This window comes from Perca fluviatilis, chromosome 8, assembly GCF_010015445.1.
Source record: "Perca fluviatilis chromosome 8, GENO_Pfluv_1.0, whole genome shotgun sequence".
NCBI classification, from domain to species: Eukaryota; Metazoa; Chordata; class Actinopteri; order Perciformes; family Percidae; genus Perca; species Perca fluviatilis.
Genome location: NC_053119.1, coordinates 1,472,920 through 1,490,419, shown reverse-complemented (window position 1 = coordinate 1,490,419; position 17,500 = coordinate 1,472,920). Strand labels below are relative to the sequence as shown.

The window sequence follows — 17,500 nt, the reverse complement described above, 5'->3', positions numbered from 1 at the left end:
CACACACACACACACACACACACAACATTATAACAGATATCAGGGGCAGAGCCAGATGTGGTTGCTACTACCAGTGGTGTAGTCTAATGTATTGTAGTGGGTATATACATGTATATATGTATATACATACATATATATATGTATATACAGTATATATATGTATATATATATATATATATATATATACACATCTATATATGTATATAGATGTATATACAGTATATATATATACAGTATATATATATATATATATATATATATATATATATATATATATATATATATATATATATGGGCCAGAATCTGCCTTTGGGGAAGGGGAGGCATATCATAGTGGGGGTGGGGGGGTCTGGGTCTGAGTGTTGAGCGTCAGCAACTTCATTTTGGTTGCATTTGGATACGCTTTAATGCACCAATTTACGGTGGAAATCCCTTTATTTATCCTATGTGAAGAAAAAGAACAAATGACAATTCAATATATATCAAACATATAATATAAAGTATGTTGTAAGTGGGTATATGGAAATCCTGGAGCTGTCTTAGTGGGTATACTGGGTATACAAGGTATCAAGTAGACTACACCACTGCTACTACTACTATTACTTCTAGTCATGGTTCTATTATCTTTATCGGTACTGTACTTGCTACTGTTCACCACGACTGCTTTCATTATTATGAGTCATATTTCTCCATATCTGTATCAATGCTTGCTCTTGAATTACTGTAATTGTTGGGGCTTTGTAAATTATAGAGTGTGGTCTAGACCTACTCTATCTGTAAAGTGTCTCGAGATAACTCGTTATGATTTAAATAAATAAAATTGAATTGAAGCCCAGCATGTCCATATCGACCCTGGAATTATGGAGAAAACCCAGCTCCAAAGAAATCAAGATTTTGACGATTCTACTGCATATCTGTATCAGTATACCTGCACAGTACAGGCCAAAAGTTTGGAGACACCTTCTCATTCAATGCGTTTCCTTTTTATTTTCATGACTATTTACATTGTAGATTCTCACTGAAGGCATCAAAACTATGAATGAACACATATGGAATTATGTACTTAACAAAAAAGTGTGAAATAACTGAAAACATGTCTTATATTTTAGATTCTTCAAAGTAGCCACCCTTTGCTTTTTTGATAACTCTGCAAACCCTTGGTGTTCTCTCAATGAGCTTCATGAGGTAGTCACCTGAAATGGTTTTACCTTCACAGGTGTGCTTTGTCAGGGTTCATTAGTGGAAGTTTTTCCCTTATTAATAAAAAAAGCAAAGGGTGGCTACTTTGAAGAATCTAAAATATAAAACATGTTTTCAGTTATTAACCCTAACTAACCCTAACCCCTAACCCTAATTAGGGGATACCCTAACTACTTCCACATTTTTTCTGAAGGTCGTAGAGGGCCGGGACCTAGTCAGAAAGGTTTCTCTTGGGCTCCTGGGCCCCAAAGTGACCTCATTTCAATTTATGGAATATTTTATATTGGCTTTTAAAAATTCCCTGAATGAGATAGAGCTTTGATTCTTGTGCCATTGAATTCGCACCATTTTGCCGCACATTTTGATACTAATTTCATCAAGATTGCTCGCCATGCAATATTCCGCCATCCACCAGGGGCGCTATATTCAATAGGTGGAAATATGGAAGTCCTTCCGCTTTCTAATCTATTTTATTCATTTTTTTGCCTGGATTCTCAAGGCTCTCCTGTATCCATATTTAATCTGATTACAACAATTTCAACGTTAGAACTCTCAATTTTTAATGCTCTTTCCATTGCAATTCACGCCAGCTCAAAACTCAGGCTCTAAAGTTTGAGGTTTTATATACCTCCTATTCAAAACCTTGAGTGAAAGACCAACGTCCAAACTCCTATTTTGCATTGGAATCAGCTTGATACCTCAAATGGTCTTTGAAATATGACCAATTGAAAAAATGTGGAATTTGGAATCTGGAATGTGGAATCTGGAATGTGGAATCTGGAATGTGGAATCTGGAATGTGGAATCTGGAAGCACTATCATAACTCATCACTACATGTACCTAGAGTGACCCTGCACCCCTTGTTGGATTCACCAATCCCCAGGCTTTCATTTCTCATTGGAATCAGCCTGATACCTTCAACATTCTTTCAAGTAGGACCCATTGAAAAAATTCCACATTTTTAATGAATGAGTGCCAATATGTGGAATCAATCTCCAACCTCATAACTCATCATTACATGTACCTAGAGTGACCCTGCACCCCTTGTTGGATTCATCAATCTTCAGGCTTCCAATTCTAATAGGAATCAGCCTGATACATTAACCAATCTTTCAAATAGGACCCAATGAAAAAATCCCACATTTTTCATGAATCACTTCCAAAATGGGGAATCACTCTCCAGCCTGATAACTCATCATGACACGTACCTAGAGTGACACTGCACCCCTTTCAAATATGACCCAATGAAAAAATTACACATTTTCCATGAATTAGTGCCACAATGTGGAATCACTCTCCAGCCTGATAACTCATCATGACACGTACCTAGAGTGACCCTGCACCCCATGAAAATATGACCCAATGAAACAATTCAATTTTTTTGGTTAGTTGGATTCAGCAATCTCCAGGCTTTCATTTCCTGTTAGAATCAGCCTGATACCTTAAAGGGTCTTTGAAATATGACCCAATGAAAAAATTCCAGATTTTCATCTATGAGCACTGAAATAGAAGAAAATGTGGAAGCACTTTCAAGCCTTATAACTCATCAGTACATGTACCTAGAGTGACCCGCATGGCACCGTTGCGATCGGCAGAACGCGGGCTACGGGAAAACGCTGAGAACAGGCCTGTATCCCCTTGCGTTGCAGAGTTGGCCCCAGAAGGGCGCCACCTGCTGGGGAAAGACATATGTGATAGAACTCTTTGAAAGCTTTCCATTGGTGCCCCTCCCACATCTCTGAGTGCTTTGGTCCATGATTTATGACCCTTAAAAAAGGTAGCACATCAGCAGATGTACCTAGAGTGACCCTGCACCATTAGTTTGATTCAGCAATCTCCAGGCTTTCATTTGCTAATAGAATCAGGCTAATAACTTGAAGGGTCTTTGAAATATGACCCATTGAAAACATTCCAGATTTTCATCTATGAGCCCTGAAATAGATGAAAATTTGGAAGCACTTGAAAGCCTTATAACTTATCAGTACATGTACCTAGAGTGACCCGCATGGCACCGTTGCGATGGGCAGAACGCGGGCTACGGTAAAACGCTGAGAACAGGCCTGTATCCGCTTGCGTTGCAGAGTTGGCCCCAGAAGGGCGCCACCTGCTGGGGGGAGACATATGTGATAGAACTCTTTGAAAGCTTTCCATTGGTGCCCCTCCCACATCTCTGAGTGCTTTGGTCCATGATTTATGACCCTTAAAAAAGGTAGCACATCAGAAGATGTACCTAGAGTGACCCTCCACCATTAGTTGGATTCAGCAATCTCCAGGCTTTCATTTCCTGTTAGAATCAGCCTGATAACTTGAAGGGTCTTTGAAATATGACCCATTGAAAACATTCCAGATTTTCATCTATGAGCCCTGAAATAGATGAAAATTTGGAAGCAATTGAAAGCCTTATAACTCATCAGCACATGTACCTAGAGTGACCTAGCACCATTCGTTGGATTCAGCATTCTCTAGGCTTTCATTCCCTGTAAGAATCAGCCTGATAACTTGAAGGGTCTTTGAAATATGACCCATTGAAAACATTCCAGATTTTCATCTATGAGCCCTGAAATAGATGAAAATTTGGAAGCACTTGAAAGCCTTATAACTCATCAGCACATGTACCTAGAGTGACCCTGCACCATTCATTGGATTCAGCAATCTCCAGGCTTTCATTTCCTAATAGAATCAGGCTGATAACTTGAAGGGTCTTTGAAATATGACCCATTGAAAACATTCCAGATTTTCATCTATGAGCCCTGAAATAGATGAAAATTTGGAAGCACTTGAAAGCCTTATAACTCATCAGTACATGTACCTAGAGTGACCCGCATGGCACCGTTGCGATGGGCAGAACGCGGGCTATGGGAAAACGCTGAGAACAGGCCTGTATCCCCTTGCGTTGCAGAGTTGGCCCCAGAAGGGCGCCACCTGCTGGGGGGAGACATATGTGATAGAACTCTTTGAAAGCTTTCCATTGGTGCCCCTCCCACATCTCTGAGTGCTTTGGTCCATGATTTATGACCCTTAAAAAAGGTAGCACATCAGCAGATGTACCTAGAGTGACCCTGCACCATTATTGGATTCAGCAATCTCCAGGCTTTCATTTCCTGTTAGAATCAGCCTGATAACTCGAAGGGTCTTTGAAATATGACCCATTGAAAACATTCCAGATTTTCATCTATGAGCCCTGAAATAGATGAAAATTTGGAAGCACTTGAAAGCCTTATAACTCATCAGTACATGTACCTAGAGTGACCCGCATGGCACCGTTGCGATGGGCAGAACGCGGGCTATGGGAAAACGCTGAGAACAGGCCTGTATCCCCTTGCGTTGCAGAGTTGGCCCCAGAAGGGCGCCACCTGCTGGGGGGAGACATATGTGATAGAACTCTTTGAAAGCTTTCCATTGGTGCCCCTCCCACATCTCTGAGTGCTTTGGTCCATGATTTATGACCCTTAAAAAAGGTAGCACATCAGCAGATGTACCTAGAGTGACCCTGCACCATTAGTTGGATTCAGCAATCTCCAGGCTTTCATTTCCTGTTAGAATCAGCCTGATAACTCGAAGGGTCTTTGAAATATGACCCATTGAAAACATTCCAGATTTTCATCTATGAGCCCTGAAATAGATGAAAATTTGGAAGCACTTGAAAGCCTTATAACTAATCAGCACATGTACCTAGAGTGACCCTGCACCATTCGTTGGATTCAGCATTCTCTAGGCTTTCATTCCCTGTAAGAATCAGCCTGATAACTTGAAGGGTCTTTGAAATATGACCCATTGAAACCATTCCAGATTTTCATCTATGAGCCCTGAAATAGATGAAAATTTGGAAGCATTTGAAAGCCTGATAACTCATCAGCACATGTACCTAGAGTGACCTAGCACCATTCGTTGGATTCAGCATTCTCTAGGCTTTCATTCCCTGTAAGAATCAGCCTGATAACTTGAAGGGTCTTTGAAATATGACCCATTGAAACCATTCCAGATTTTCATCTATGAGCCCTGAAATAGATGAAAATTTTGAAGCATTTGAAAGCCTGATAACTCATCAGCACATGTACCTAGAGTGACCTAGCACCATTCGTTGGATTCAGCATTCTCTAGGCTTTCATTCCCTGTAAGAATCAGCCTGATAACTTGAAGGGTCTTTGAAATATTACCCATTGAAACCATTCCAGATTTTCATCTATGAGCCCTGAAATAGATGAAAATTTGGAAGCACTTGAAAGCCTTATAACTCATCAGCACATGTACCTAGAGTGACCTAGCACCATTTGTTGGATTCAGCATTCTCTAGGCTTTCATTCCCTGTAAGAATCAGCCTGATAACTTGAAGGGTCTTTGAAATATGACCCATTGAAAACATTCCAGATTTTCATCTATGAGCCCTGAAATAGATGAAAATTTGGAAGCACTTGAAAGCCTTATAACTCATCAGCACATGTACCTAGAGTGACCTAGCACCATTTGTTGGATTCAGCATTCTCTAGGCTTTCATTCCCTGTAAGAATCAGCCTGATAACTTCAAGGGTCTTTGAAATATGACCCATTGAAAACATTCCAGATTTTCATCTATGATCCCTGAAATAGATGAAAATTTGGAAGCACTTGAAAGCCTTATAACTAGGGATGCACCGAATATTCGGCCACCGAAAATTTTCGGCCGAAAATGGCCCAAAAGGGCATTTTCGGTTTTCGGCCGAAATACCTTTATCACCGAAACAATACGGCCGAAAATGTTGTGATGACGCAAACAGAAAACGCGACCTGCACGTGTGTCAGTACCCGATCCATTCCACCTGCAAAGCGTCTCCTAGGTAAAGAGGTTGAGACGGACCACGGAGTGAAAACAATGAAAAGTACGCTCTTAGAGTCTGTCAGCACACGTTTCAGTGAGATCTGTTCGGATCCTCTGCACTTCATCGCGACTGTACTTGATCCGCGTTATAAAGACCATTACTTGGATGCGGAAATAAAGCAGGGCGCACGAGAAATGATCCAGGCCGCGATGGATGCGGAGAACCCGCGTGGGAAAGGAGACGGAGCAGCGCCCAGCGCAGGAGATCAGAGCGCAGAAAAAAGACTTGTCTCGCGCGCACCAGATGAGGGGCATGCACCCTCGTTGTCTGATATGTTCAGTGAAATCCTGCAAGAAAGTGCCTCAATTAATAATAATAATAATAATAATAATAACAATAGGTAAGCTATTCTGTTCTTAGGCTACTGTATACTGTATGTGACTATCAGATTGTAGCCATATTTCTGCTAGATATTTTTTTAATTAAACTTTAATATTAATTTATACAATTGCAATGCCTTGATTTTAGTAAAGTTAGTAGCTACACAGTCATAGCCATAAATGCAATGGTACTAATAATTGGCTTAATTTCTTTCGGTGTTTCGGTTTCGGTTTTCGGTCTTGGTTTCCTCTTTTTTCGGTTTTCGGTTTCGGCCAAGAATTTTCATTTCAGTGCATCACTACTTATAACTCATCAGCACATGTACCTAGAGTGACCTAGCACCATTTGTTGGATTCAGCATTCTCTAGGCTTTCATTCCCTGTAAGAATCAGGCTGATAACTTGAAGGGTCTTTGAAATATGACCCATTGAAAACATTCCAGATTTTCATCTATGAGCCCTGAAATAGATGAAAATTTGGAAGCACTTGAAAGCCTTATAACTCATCAGCACATGTACCTAGAGTGACCTAGCACCCTTTATTGGATTCAGAAATCTCCAGGCTTTCATTTCATATTAGAATCAACCTGATACCTTTAACGGTCTTTGAAATATGAACAGGTGAAATAATAATATTTAGTGCATTAGTGTGTGTAGTCTAATATGGAGTACTTATCAAAACCCAAAGCAAGAGGCAGAGACAAAAATGAACATTTATGAAGATTTATTTATCCACAAAAAATGAACCTGTGCAAAAGAATAAAGTGCTGTAAAAAGTAAAAATTCAGCAATAAAACCTGAACCCGTGCACAAAAATGACGTGCCATAAAAACTAAAAATTCAGCAATAATTCAAAAATATCGTTAGTGAAAAAAATTAAATAAATTGTCCACCAAACAAATATCACCAAGCCTTAAAAATAAAGTGCCATTAATTATGCATAAAATCCAAAGTATCGTTAGTGGAAAAAATTAAATAAATTTTCCTCCAAAAAAATATCACCAAGCCTTAAAAATAAAGTGCCATTAATTATGCATTAAATCCAAAGTATTGTTAGTGTAAAAAATTAAATTGTCCACCAAACAAAAATCACCATGCCTTCCCAAAAAGAGAGAAAACAAAAAAAAGTTCCAGTGAAATTCTTTTTTAAAGTGTAAACAAAAGAAGTAGTTTCTTTGAACTCACCACTCTTACTAAAAAAACCTCAGTTCCTGGGCCTTATTTTGCTGCCGGGCCTTCTTCCGCTGCCGGGCCTTCTTCCGCTGCCGGGCCTTCTTCCGCTGCCGGGCCTTCTTCCGCTGCTGGGGTTTCCTCCAGTCTTTTGGGGGGTGCTGGCGCAGGCCCTGGAGCCAGCTCTACAGGGGCTGTTTCCAGAGGCTTGGAGACAGTGGCTTTACTCATGTAAAACTTCGCAATTGGAGTCCCAAGTTTTTTAACCACTATCTTACACTTCTTGGTCGTATTTAATCCAGTTTGCTGATCCCCAAGGAACAATTTTCTTTTGGAGGTTTTCTGAGTCATTTTCTTCCATTCTCTCCATTCTGCCATCTCCTCCTCAGAGGGAGCTGAATCTGACTCCGTGCGGTCATCATAAGGGGGTTCTTCTTCACTGGAACTTGTGCTGCCGGCTTCCTCTTCCCCTTCCTTATCCTCATCTTCAGCTTCATCTTCATCATGATCCACAGCGCTCATCAGTGCTTTCAGCCGGAGGTTTCTGGTGTTGAATGCGGCCTCTTTGTCTGGCAGAGCAACATAAAATCTATCTGCCGTGGTGGGGTCATGACACATGGATTTTGCCACCTCTTTACGCTCCTTCTCGGTGAGGTGTTGGCTGGCCTGGAAACCCGAAGAAAGAAGTTTTTACAAAAGTTTGAAATGAAAACAGTCCTTTGAGCTACTGTGTCTAAAAAGGCTTAATCAACGCTCCCAAAATTGAGGATTCCTGCTTCCAAAGTTAGATTCTATGGCCAGAATCCAACTTATATTAAGTTCTTACTTGAGTGGAGACGCTGCTCCGGATCTGGTTAAAAGTGATGCTTCCCTGCATGCCGGCATCCCCCCAAGCCAGATTGAGGAGGTTTCCAGGCTTCTGGACCTGCTTGCCAAGCGCTGAATGGAAGATGTACTTTCCCTTCTTGCCTGGCTCACAGCAAGAACCTTTTGCCAAAGATTCAAGCCAGCTATACTCCTCCTTGTTTAGGGCAAATGCCGCTTGTCCAAAAGTGGCCACAGTTTTGTGGTCATCCACCTTAGGATATAAAATGCAGAACATTAGTGTATTTCTGTGGAGAGGTGGACTTTAAAGATCAGAACGATGCACTGGTGGCTTGTATGTGTGGCTCATGGGACTATGAAATGCTGACTTCAACAAAGACACTAATGTTAATTTCACCATTGAAATGTTCATTGCTTGGACCCACCACCCATAAATAAATACTAACCAGAACTTGGAAGTGCTTGCCATCCTTCCAACTCTCGCAGTTGATGACCTGCTGCTTGGTCAAGTTGTTGATGGCAATGGATCTGTGTCCACTAAGCATGGCCAGGTAGCCCATGATGTATCCCATCAGAATCGAGTGCTCCTCCCCCTCATGGCAAGGTACGCTTTCTATAAAACATTGCAAGATATAGACAGAAAAATACAGTTAAGAATGCAATCTATTGAAGAAGATGGAATACAATGTCAATAATGAAGTCTACTTACCAATCAGTTGCGGAATACGTCGCCTGGCGGTAATCATGAATTGGTTTTCATTCATAGCGCTAAGCTGATTGTCTGCAAAAACAGTTTGACTTGATTTAGATGACTATATGATTTCATTTTGAGAAAGTAAACAATACCAGAATGAAAGAAATTGAAAACATTTACCTGTCTTTACGCGTAACACCTTTTGGCGATGGACGACTAATTTTTTGTGGACATCTGCCACGATCCTTTTCAGCTCATAATGCAGTGTTTGAAAGTGCTTCTTGCTGAGCTTGCTGGCCTTTTGAAATGTGTTTTCCACGTGGCGGAGAAACAAGATGATATTGTTGAGCATATTTTTGATTGTTGTTGGGGCGTAGCCTTTGTTGGACAGGTAAGCCGTTAAACTGTGGGGAAAGGCAAGGAGTTACAAGTGACAGAATCTGACTCCCAGTTCTACCACATTCCATGCTCCCTTTTCCCAATTCTCATCTATTTCAAAACACCATAGATTAAAATTTGGAATTAATAGATAAGAGAAACATTTGTTTTGTATTTGATAGTACTTTGTGCTTGTTTAAAATTTTTAGGCCAAGAAAAATATCAGATGCAAAATACTTACCCCCGCAATTTGTCGATTTGTGTCAGGAACTTTAGGTCCTCAGCAATAGCACTTGTAGGTAGTCCAGAAGCCATATACATGCAGAAACGCAGACCATGGCTCGCTGACTGACGAGCATTTTCCGCGTCTTTCTTTCCGGATCTAGAGCCCAGCCTAAACTTCTGGAAATCTTTCAGAATCCTGTCTGCAGTTAAAAAACATTTAATATTAGTTTGACAACCCCAAGAAACAAAGGTGAAAAGGGAAAGAATTAGCTAACTGGAAATGTCTCTATCCTCTCTCCACAAAATCTTAACTTAAAAAGAAAGGAAAACTTACCAAATAAATGATCCCCCTTTGTCACCTTGTTGACATGCTCTCCTTTTTGTGCAGACAGCGTTAGTTTAAATGGTCTGCGTGTCGGGGTATGTCCTCCCATTAATGTCTCCACTTTTTTTTCCAGTTGCAGCACCCTGACAGAGAGGTCCTTGCAGCCTTGGCAACTTGAAACAGACTTGGGGGACCCACGAAGAGGGGTGGAAAGCAGCACCTGACCAGCAGTAGGGCCACGTAAAGTGCTGGAGCTGTGGGGCCCAGGGACAGGTGTGAGATGACCGGCAGTATCGCTAACGCTGGTCTCCGCACTGGTAGAGGGGGGGTCGTGGGGCCAAGGGACAGGTGTGAGATGACCGGCAGTATCGCTAACGCCGGTCTCCAAACTGGAAGAGGCGGAGTCGGCGGGCCCAGGGACAGGTGTGGGACAAAGTTCCTCACCGGCAGTAACCCTTATGCTGGTCTCCAAACTGGAAGAGGCGGAGTCGTCGGACCCACGGTTAGGTGTAGGAGAAAGTTGCTGACCGCCAGTAACCCCCATGAAAGCGGAAGAGGGCCCGGGTTCTTGGGCATCCAAATCTTCCTCGTCTTCTGACATTTGCACTTCAAAGCTTGGCATTTCATCCTCTGTAATGAAATTTAAGTGATTTAAATGTTAAATTAAAACCTTGTACTTCCAAATTTCTGTTTATGTCACAACATTTCTGGTTGGTACAGAAAAGCCATAACAACCTACATAATATTAAAACAACTTAAAAGTACCATTTTCCTGGGTAATACCCATGTCCAAGGCGGAAATCATTGGCTTATCTGGCTCAGAGCTCGAAGGTTCTGCAAGTTCTTTAATAATTGCTGCCCTTTTTGACTGTTTTAAGATGGGTTCTCGATCCTATTAACAGACAAATTCTAATATTAGACAAACTTAAGAGGGCAAAAACATTACATTTACAACAGATCTTGCACATGTGTTTTTGCCAAATTAAAACCAATTAAATACACTTACCTCTTGTGAAAACATGTCATGCGCCTCTTGTAGATGCTTGTCCAGCCGGAACAAGATCTTTTTCCCACACAGGCTGCAGTCTAAACGTTTTGTAGTTCTGCGATAGGAAAAAGAAAAATAAGTGAGTCCAGGAAGTCCAAGCCGGTAACATAACAGGATATCTTTGCATGAATGTGAGAAACTTATTAGAATTATTCTTACCGTCCATTTCCATACTTCATGAGGAGCTTAAATTCCTCCTTATTAGGTATAGTGTGCGATACAGTAAGGTGTTGCTTCAGGTTAGAGAAGCTCGCATGGCAGACTCCGCGAAACCTTTGTGGACTGCAGATAGAACACCAAATTAAGACTCTGCCATTCTCAGCTAACTATCAAAAGTACACTCTATATTGATTTCTACTTACCATCTTGACAACGTTTTCAGTCACAGCACTGCCACCTGTGCATTTAGATGGGTTTAAGAAAGACAAGTGTTCACAATGTTAATGTAAAAAATTGGAAAACTGACTATTAGAATCAGCCTGATACCTTAAACAATCTTTGAAATATGACCCAATGAAAAAATTCCAGATTTTCATTTATGAGCACTAAAATAGATGAGAATGTGGAAGTTCTTGCACAAAATGTTCTTTTTCAGCTTCTGTACTTTTACCACTCTTATTTATTTCAATAGTGTGAGTGAATTTTTGTATGTGCACTGTGCCAGCCTCACTTCTTGGTCTCAGCCTTTTTTCCTCACAATGAGGTAGCTTCCTTCTTTGTTTAAAGTGACCTTCTCCATTCCTCTCACAGGTGCAGCATTCACACGCTTCATTTTCGTCCCCAAAAAAGTTTTGACAATAACAGCAGGTGATCTCCTCGCCAGGTGAGATGGGTCTAATTACGTCAACATAAGCAACAAACTTGCAAGCAACGTATTTGGCGTTTGGGTTGCAGTCGTGGTTTATGAAACGTGCAGGCCCGAGCCAGAGCTGATCGCATTTTCTGCGCAAGGAATACATCACGCTGAAGTCATTGACTCCAGCCTTCAGCACAGCACTGTCGGCAGGACTAAACTCTGCTATGCAGCCCAGCATGACCTCAATACGCTGTCCTGGAAACCAGTGCTTTGTTGAGGTTACCTTCGCTCCGTTTGTCTCACAAGAGTATCTATCAGTGGACTCTATCTTGACACCACTGTCCAAAAGGAAGGCACTGAGGTAGCGATAGACCTGTTGCCTCAGCAGTTCCTGATGATGGCTTCCCACAGCATTAAAATATTCCCCAGCGGTCAGTGCATTGAATGTCTTGTTAAAATCCTGCGTATGCTGAAAGCTCAGCAGAGTTTCTTTAAGAATATCCCAATGCTGGGTCTCAGGTAAAGGAGCAATGTTCATTTTATGGGTGCTGAAACCAAGCAGAGGGTCCAAAACCAAACCCGTGGCCACGTCATCCACCTCACACAGCTCCATAACAGTCATTCTGGTCCCGCTGTCCATTTTCTCCAACTGTCATGCTGGGAGATTTAATATATATATATATATATATATATATATATATATATATATATTAACTGCAGCTAATATATATGACAAATTTGAATTTTTAAATATTCCACATTTACATCTATGTCATGTCATGACTATGTCGTGTTACACAGGAAGTAGCTAACGCTAGGTATTCTGATTAATAATATATAAGACAGATTGGAATTTGGAAATATTCCACATTTACATCTATGTCATAAAATGTTCAACTTCCTGTTACACAGGAAGTAGCTAGCGCTAGGTATTCCAATTACTAATATATATATATGACAGATTGTAATTTCTTAATATTCCATATTTACATCTATGTCACTAGCGCTAGCTACTTCCTGTGTGTACAGGAAGTAGAATGTCCAATTGAAATTCCACATTTAGATCCATGTCATAAAAAGAAAAAAAACACAGGAAGTAGCTAGGTCTAAGATGACATCTATGCTAGCTAGCATGACATCTATGCATCATAGTGCTAGCCACAGGTTTGGTGTTTGGCTGCTGGGTTTCAGCACCCATAAAATTAACATCACTCCTTTACCTGAGACCCAGTGTTGAGGTATTGGCAAAGAAACTCTGCTGAGCTTTCAGAATACTTATGATTTCAATGTGTTAGCATGCTAATGCTAGCGCTAGCATGCTAAAGCTAACGCTAGCGCTAGCATGCTAGCAGACATGATAAAAAGCACACAATGCTATAAAACGATTTTTTTTAAAGTTCACAAGTGCATAAAAGCACTGAAAAACATAACATTGTGATGTTAGACGATGAAATAAGGCAAAGACAATCCATTTTCAACACATTTTGTACAATAGACACCTGAATACCACATTCAAGCTTACTCACCATGTGTCTGCTTCTTCTGCTAATGAATTTCCTAATTCCTATTACTTCTTTCTGACAAAGGAAGTTCACATTTTAATCTATGTGGCTGCATCATACAATATATTGAAATGTGGAAGTACAATATATTGAAATGTGGAAGTACAGTACTTCTTACTTTCATTTATGAACACTAATGCATGCTAATGCTAGCGCTAATGCATGCTAATGCTAACGCCAGCGCTAGCATGCTAGCAGACAATTAAAAGCACACAGTGCTATAAAACGATTTATTTTTAAAGTTCACAATGTCTTTTTGGCTCGTATTCGGCAAATTTGGAAGCACTTGCAAGCCTTATAACTCATCAACACATGTACCTAGAGTGACCCTGCACCCCTTGTTGGATTCAGCAGTCTCCAGGCTTTCATGTCTTGTTAGAATCAGCCTGATACCTTAAAGGGTCTTTGAAATATGACCCATTGAAAATATTCCAGATTTTCATCTATGAGCCCTGAAATAGATGAAAATTTGGAAGCACTTGCAAGCCTTATAACTCATCAGCACATGTACCTAGAGTGACCCTGCACCCTTAGTTGGATTCAACAATCTCCAGGCTTTCATTTCCTGTTAGAATCAGCCTGATACCTTAAAGGGTCTTTGAAATATGACCCAATGAATAAATTCCAGATTTTCATCTATGAGCAGTGAAATAGATGAGAATTTGGAAGCAATTGCAAGCCTTATAACTCATCAGCACATGTACCTAGAGTGACCCTGCACCATTCGTTGGATTCAGCAATCTCCAGGCTTTCATTTCCTAATAGAATCAGGCTGATACCTCAAACGGTCGTTGAAATATGAGCCAATGAAAACATTCCAGATTTACATCTATGAGCAGGGTTAGGGGGGGGGGGTTAGGTTTAGGGTCAACCCTCATCAGTACATGTACCTAGAGTGACCCTGCACCCTTTATTGGATTCAGAAATCTCCAGGCTTTCATTTCCTATTAGAATCAGCCTGATACCTTTAACGGTCTTTGAAATATGACCCAATGTATAAATTCCAGATTTTCATCTATGAGCATTAAAATAGATGAAAATGTGGAAGCACTTGTAACTCATCAATACATGTACCTAGAGTGACCCTGCACCATTCATTGGATTCAGCAATCTCCAGGCTTTCATTTCCTGTAAGAGTCAGCCTGATAACTTGAAGGGTCTTTGAAATATGACCCATTGAAAACATTCCAGATTATTCCTTTAGGCCCCCATTATTTTTGAAGCCTTTGACTTAGAGTGACCCGCATGGCACCCTTGCGATGGGCAGAACGAGGGCTACGGGACAATGCCAAGACCGCGCCTGTAACCCCTTGCGTTGCGGAGTTGGCCCCAGAAGGGCGCCACCTGCTGGGGGGAGACATATGTGATAGAACTTTTTGAAAGCTTTCCAATGGTGCCCCTCCCACATCTCTGAGTGCTTTGGTCTGTGATTTATGACCCTTGAAAAGGTAGCGGAATTGAACCTTTAACGCCCCCTAGCTCCTGACTGCAAAGGAGTAGAGCGTTGGTTCCAAGATGGCCGACTCCGGCTCGGCGAGACCTTTCCGGCGATGTCTGGATCGAGGCCCTAAGACTTAAAATGAGCAAGATAGCGTGTTTGACCCTCCCAAGACAAATCCCCTTAGAATCTACACTTTTTCTTCAGCCTGTATTGTTGGGGATCAGATTGGAGTTCGACCCTAAAAAAAGGTGCTACGGTCCTGGTTCTGACATATGTTGTAAGGCTCCCCGAGGGCTGTTCGGAACAGTTGGGCCCGTGTCCCTAGCCCCTTGCATTCCTGAGTAATCCACCTTTAAATGCAAAGGTCAAAAGGTCAGATTCCCAATTTTGGCCTATCCCTTTATAGTGTCTTTTTGGCTGGTATTCGGCAGTGCAAGGTGCTAGAGACTTGGACCTTGCTTTGAATCGGAGCCGGTATCCACCGTATGACTTGGTAATTTTTTTGACCCTGTGGCCCCAAAGGAAGGGCCCCAAAAGTGAGGCCAAAGGTCATTTATGAAGGAGCAAAATCTGGAAGTCAATTAGATGGAAATCTGGAATGACTTTAGGCCCCCATTATTTTTGAAGCCTTTGACTTAGAGTGACCCGCATGGCACCGTTGCGATGGTAATTTTTTTGAACGTGTGGCCCCAAAGGAAGGGCCCCAAATGTGATGCCAAAACATCAAAAGGTCAACATCTGGAAGGCAATTAAATTAAAATTTGGATTTATTTTGGGCCCCCTTAACTTTGGACAGGAAGGGGGTGGAGCTTTAAATCAAAGCTCCCCCTGCTCGGCTCGCCGGGCCCTTTCCGCCCATGCCTTGCTTGTGGCTCTACGACCCACGCTTCAAAAGTTGGAATTTCTCCCTTCCCCCGCATTGATTTCCCAATGTGCTTAAATGGCCTTTTTGTGTTCTGAAGCCATTTTTGATGAAATTTTCAAAAGTGATTTTTCCACCTCTGCTTCACATATGTTGTTCAGCTGCCTGAACTGTACCCTTGACCAAATGTGGGTGGTCCTAACCCTGACCCAACCCTAACTGTGACATCATCAATTGCTTCCAGATTATCATTCCATAATTCCAAATTTCCACCTTGTACATTAGCAATTTCATGGGTTTGAGCCCACATTTCTCCGCAACGATGCGACGCAGAAAGCTCATTGTAAGGCCGCTGTACTCAGGACTTTGAGAGCAACGAGAATACGTGCGTTTCGTCGCTCCTGAGCAACTTTGGTCCCAAAGAAGGCAGTAGCTGTACGGCGCTGACATATGTTTGACAGCGTCTCGGGGCGACTCTGACAACGTCTCTCTTTTTGATGTACGTCTCAGGGAAAAAAAGATCAAAAGCCCACCACTCTATGATGCCAAAACCTGACCTATGTGATAGAGCTCTCTGAGATCTTTCCAACTGTGTATCTAGCACACACCAGGCTCCTTCCCTTCAATTGATATGGCCTTCAATTTGGTGAAAAACCTCAACATTTGGCGCCCCATAGCTCGGGACAGGAAGGTGGTGGAGCATTGGTTTGATGACCCCCCGGCTCAGCGCGTCGGGCCCTTTACGTCGAGCGCTGCCTTGCGGGCCTCCAAGACCAACGTTCAAAAGTTCCAAATTTGCACCTTGCCAGCAAGCCCATTGGCCTGCCGTCTTCTCGGGACCAATTTGGGGCAAAACAATGGGATAGAGACTTAGGACCCATTGCGGCTGAATGCTGGGGTCGCACTGGTAAAGTGGGTCAATTTTGAGACTTCTGAGTTATTAAACACATATTTAACACATCTGGTGAATATTTGACATTTAACAATGGTAATATATGGAAAAATGGACTGAGTGCAATTTATATGGAATGTGGAATGTAGATTGTGGAATCTTGTATATTTGACATTTTACAATGGTAATATATATAAAAATGGATTGAGTGTAATATATATGGAATGTAGAATTATGGAATGTGGAATGTGAAATGTGGAATCTGGTTAAAAATTGTATGATGGTGACCCCAATGGTCAATTATTGAACTGATTCCAAGATTCCACATTTTGAATTTAAAAGTTGGAATCTTGGAAGGGAAATTTGGAATTGCGCAATTCCAAAATTCCACATCCTTCCTCTAACCTTAACCTTCATCCTCACCCCAACCCTCATCCACACCCTAACCCCAACCCTCAGTCTAATCCTAACCCCAATTCCCACCCTTACCCTCACCCTAACCCTAACCCTACGTTTTAACCCAAACCTAACCCTACCCCCCACCCTCATCCAAACCCCAACCCTGACCTTAACCCTTATCCTCACCCCAACTCTCATCCCCATCCTAACCCCAACCAAACTCCTTTTCTGATCATTCCGTTTGTATCCACTTACTCCCAACAGACCACCAGATTACATCACTACATTAAACACAATTACAACATTTTGCAAACACAACACCAAGCATTTACCAACCATAAAACTATTTCCGCCTATCGGAAAAACAGAAATCTTAAAGACATACTTGTTCATTCCCAATTCACAGATCATAGACCTCCCGTTAACACTCAACACAACACTTTTTACAAAAACAGAAAATTTATTTTTAACCCACATAGCCGTACATCCCACCCAATCCTCCAGTCT

The 17,500-nt window shown here is 41.6% G+C and overlaps 3 protein-coding genes across 5 annotated transcripts in view; all 3 read right to left on the bottom strand.

The window, feature by feature from the left end:
* Positions 1-10,814, bottom strand: part of LOC120563573 — a 10,938-nt gene extending 124 nt beyond the window's left edge. Inside the window, exons 1-8 of one of the 2 annotated variants that reach the window (XM_039807813.1) lie at positions 10,759-10,814; positions 10,003-10,623; positions 9,685-9,868; positions 9,246-9,469; positions 9,081-9,152; positions 8,818-8,984; positions 8,373-8,624; positions 7,562-8,212 (exon numbers count right to left, since the gene is read on the bottom strand). In XM_039807813.1, the coding sequence (XP_039663747.1) occupies positions 7,595-8,212; positions 8,373-8,624; positions 8,818-8,984; positions 9,081-9,152; positions 9,246-9,469; positions 9,685-9,868; positions 10,003-10,623; positions 10,759-10,798 (2,178 nt within the window). In that variant the 5' untranslated portion in view covers positions 10,799-10,814 and the 3' untranslated portion in view covers positions 7,562-7,594. Of the gene's footprint in view, positions 1-7,085; positions 8,213-8,372; positions 8,625-8,817; positions 8,985-9,080; positions 9,153-9,245; positions 9,470-9,684; positions 9,869-10,002; positions 10,624-10,758 lie in introns of those variants that run through there. The other variant, XM_039807812.1, reaches the window with a different exon arrangement.
* Positions 10,815-11,063: 249 nt separating this feature from the next.
* Positions 11,064-17,500, bottom strand: part of LOC120563571 — a 21,101-nt gene continuing 14,664 nt past the window's right edge. For both annotated transcript variants that reach the window (XR_005639980.1, XR_005639979.1), the window contains 3 exons: positions 11,404-11,438; positions 11,201-11,323; positions 11,064-11,096 (listed from right to left, as the gene is read on the bottom strand). The gene's annotated coding sequence lies outside the window, so the exon portion shown is untranslated. The remainder of the gene's footprint in view (positions 11,097-11,200; positions 11,324-11,403; positions 11,439-17,500) is intronic.
* On the bottom strand, positions 11,446-12,510 carry LOC120563575 (histone-lysine N-methyltransferase KMT5C-like). The gene has a single exon (XM_039807816.1). It carries the CDS (start codon positions 12,475-12,477, stop codon positions 11,587-11,589), a length of 891 nt encoding a protein of 296 aa, XP_039663750.1. The 5' UTR covers positions 12,478-12,510; the 3' UTR covers positions 11,446-11,586.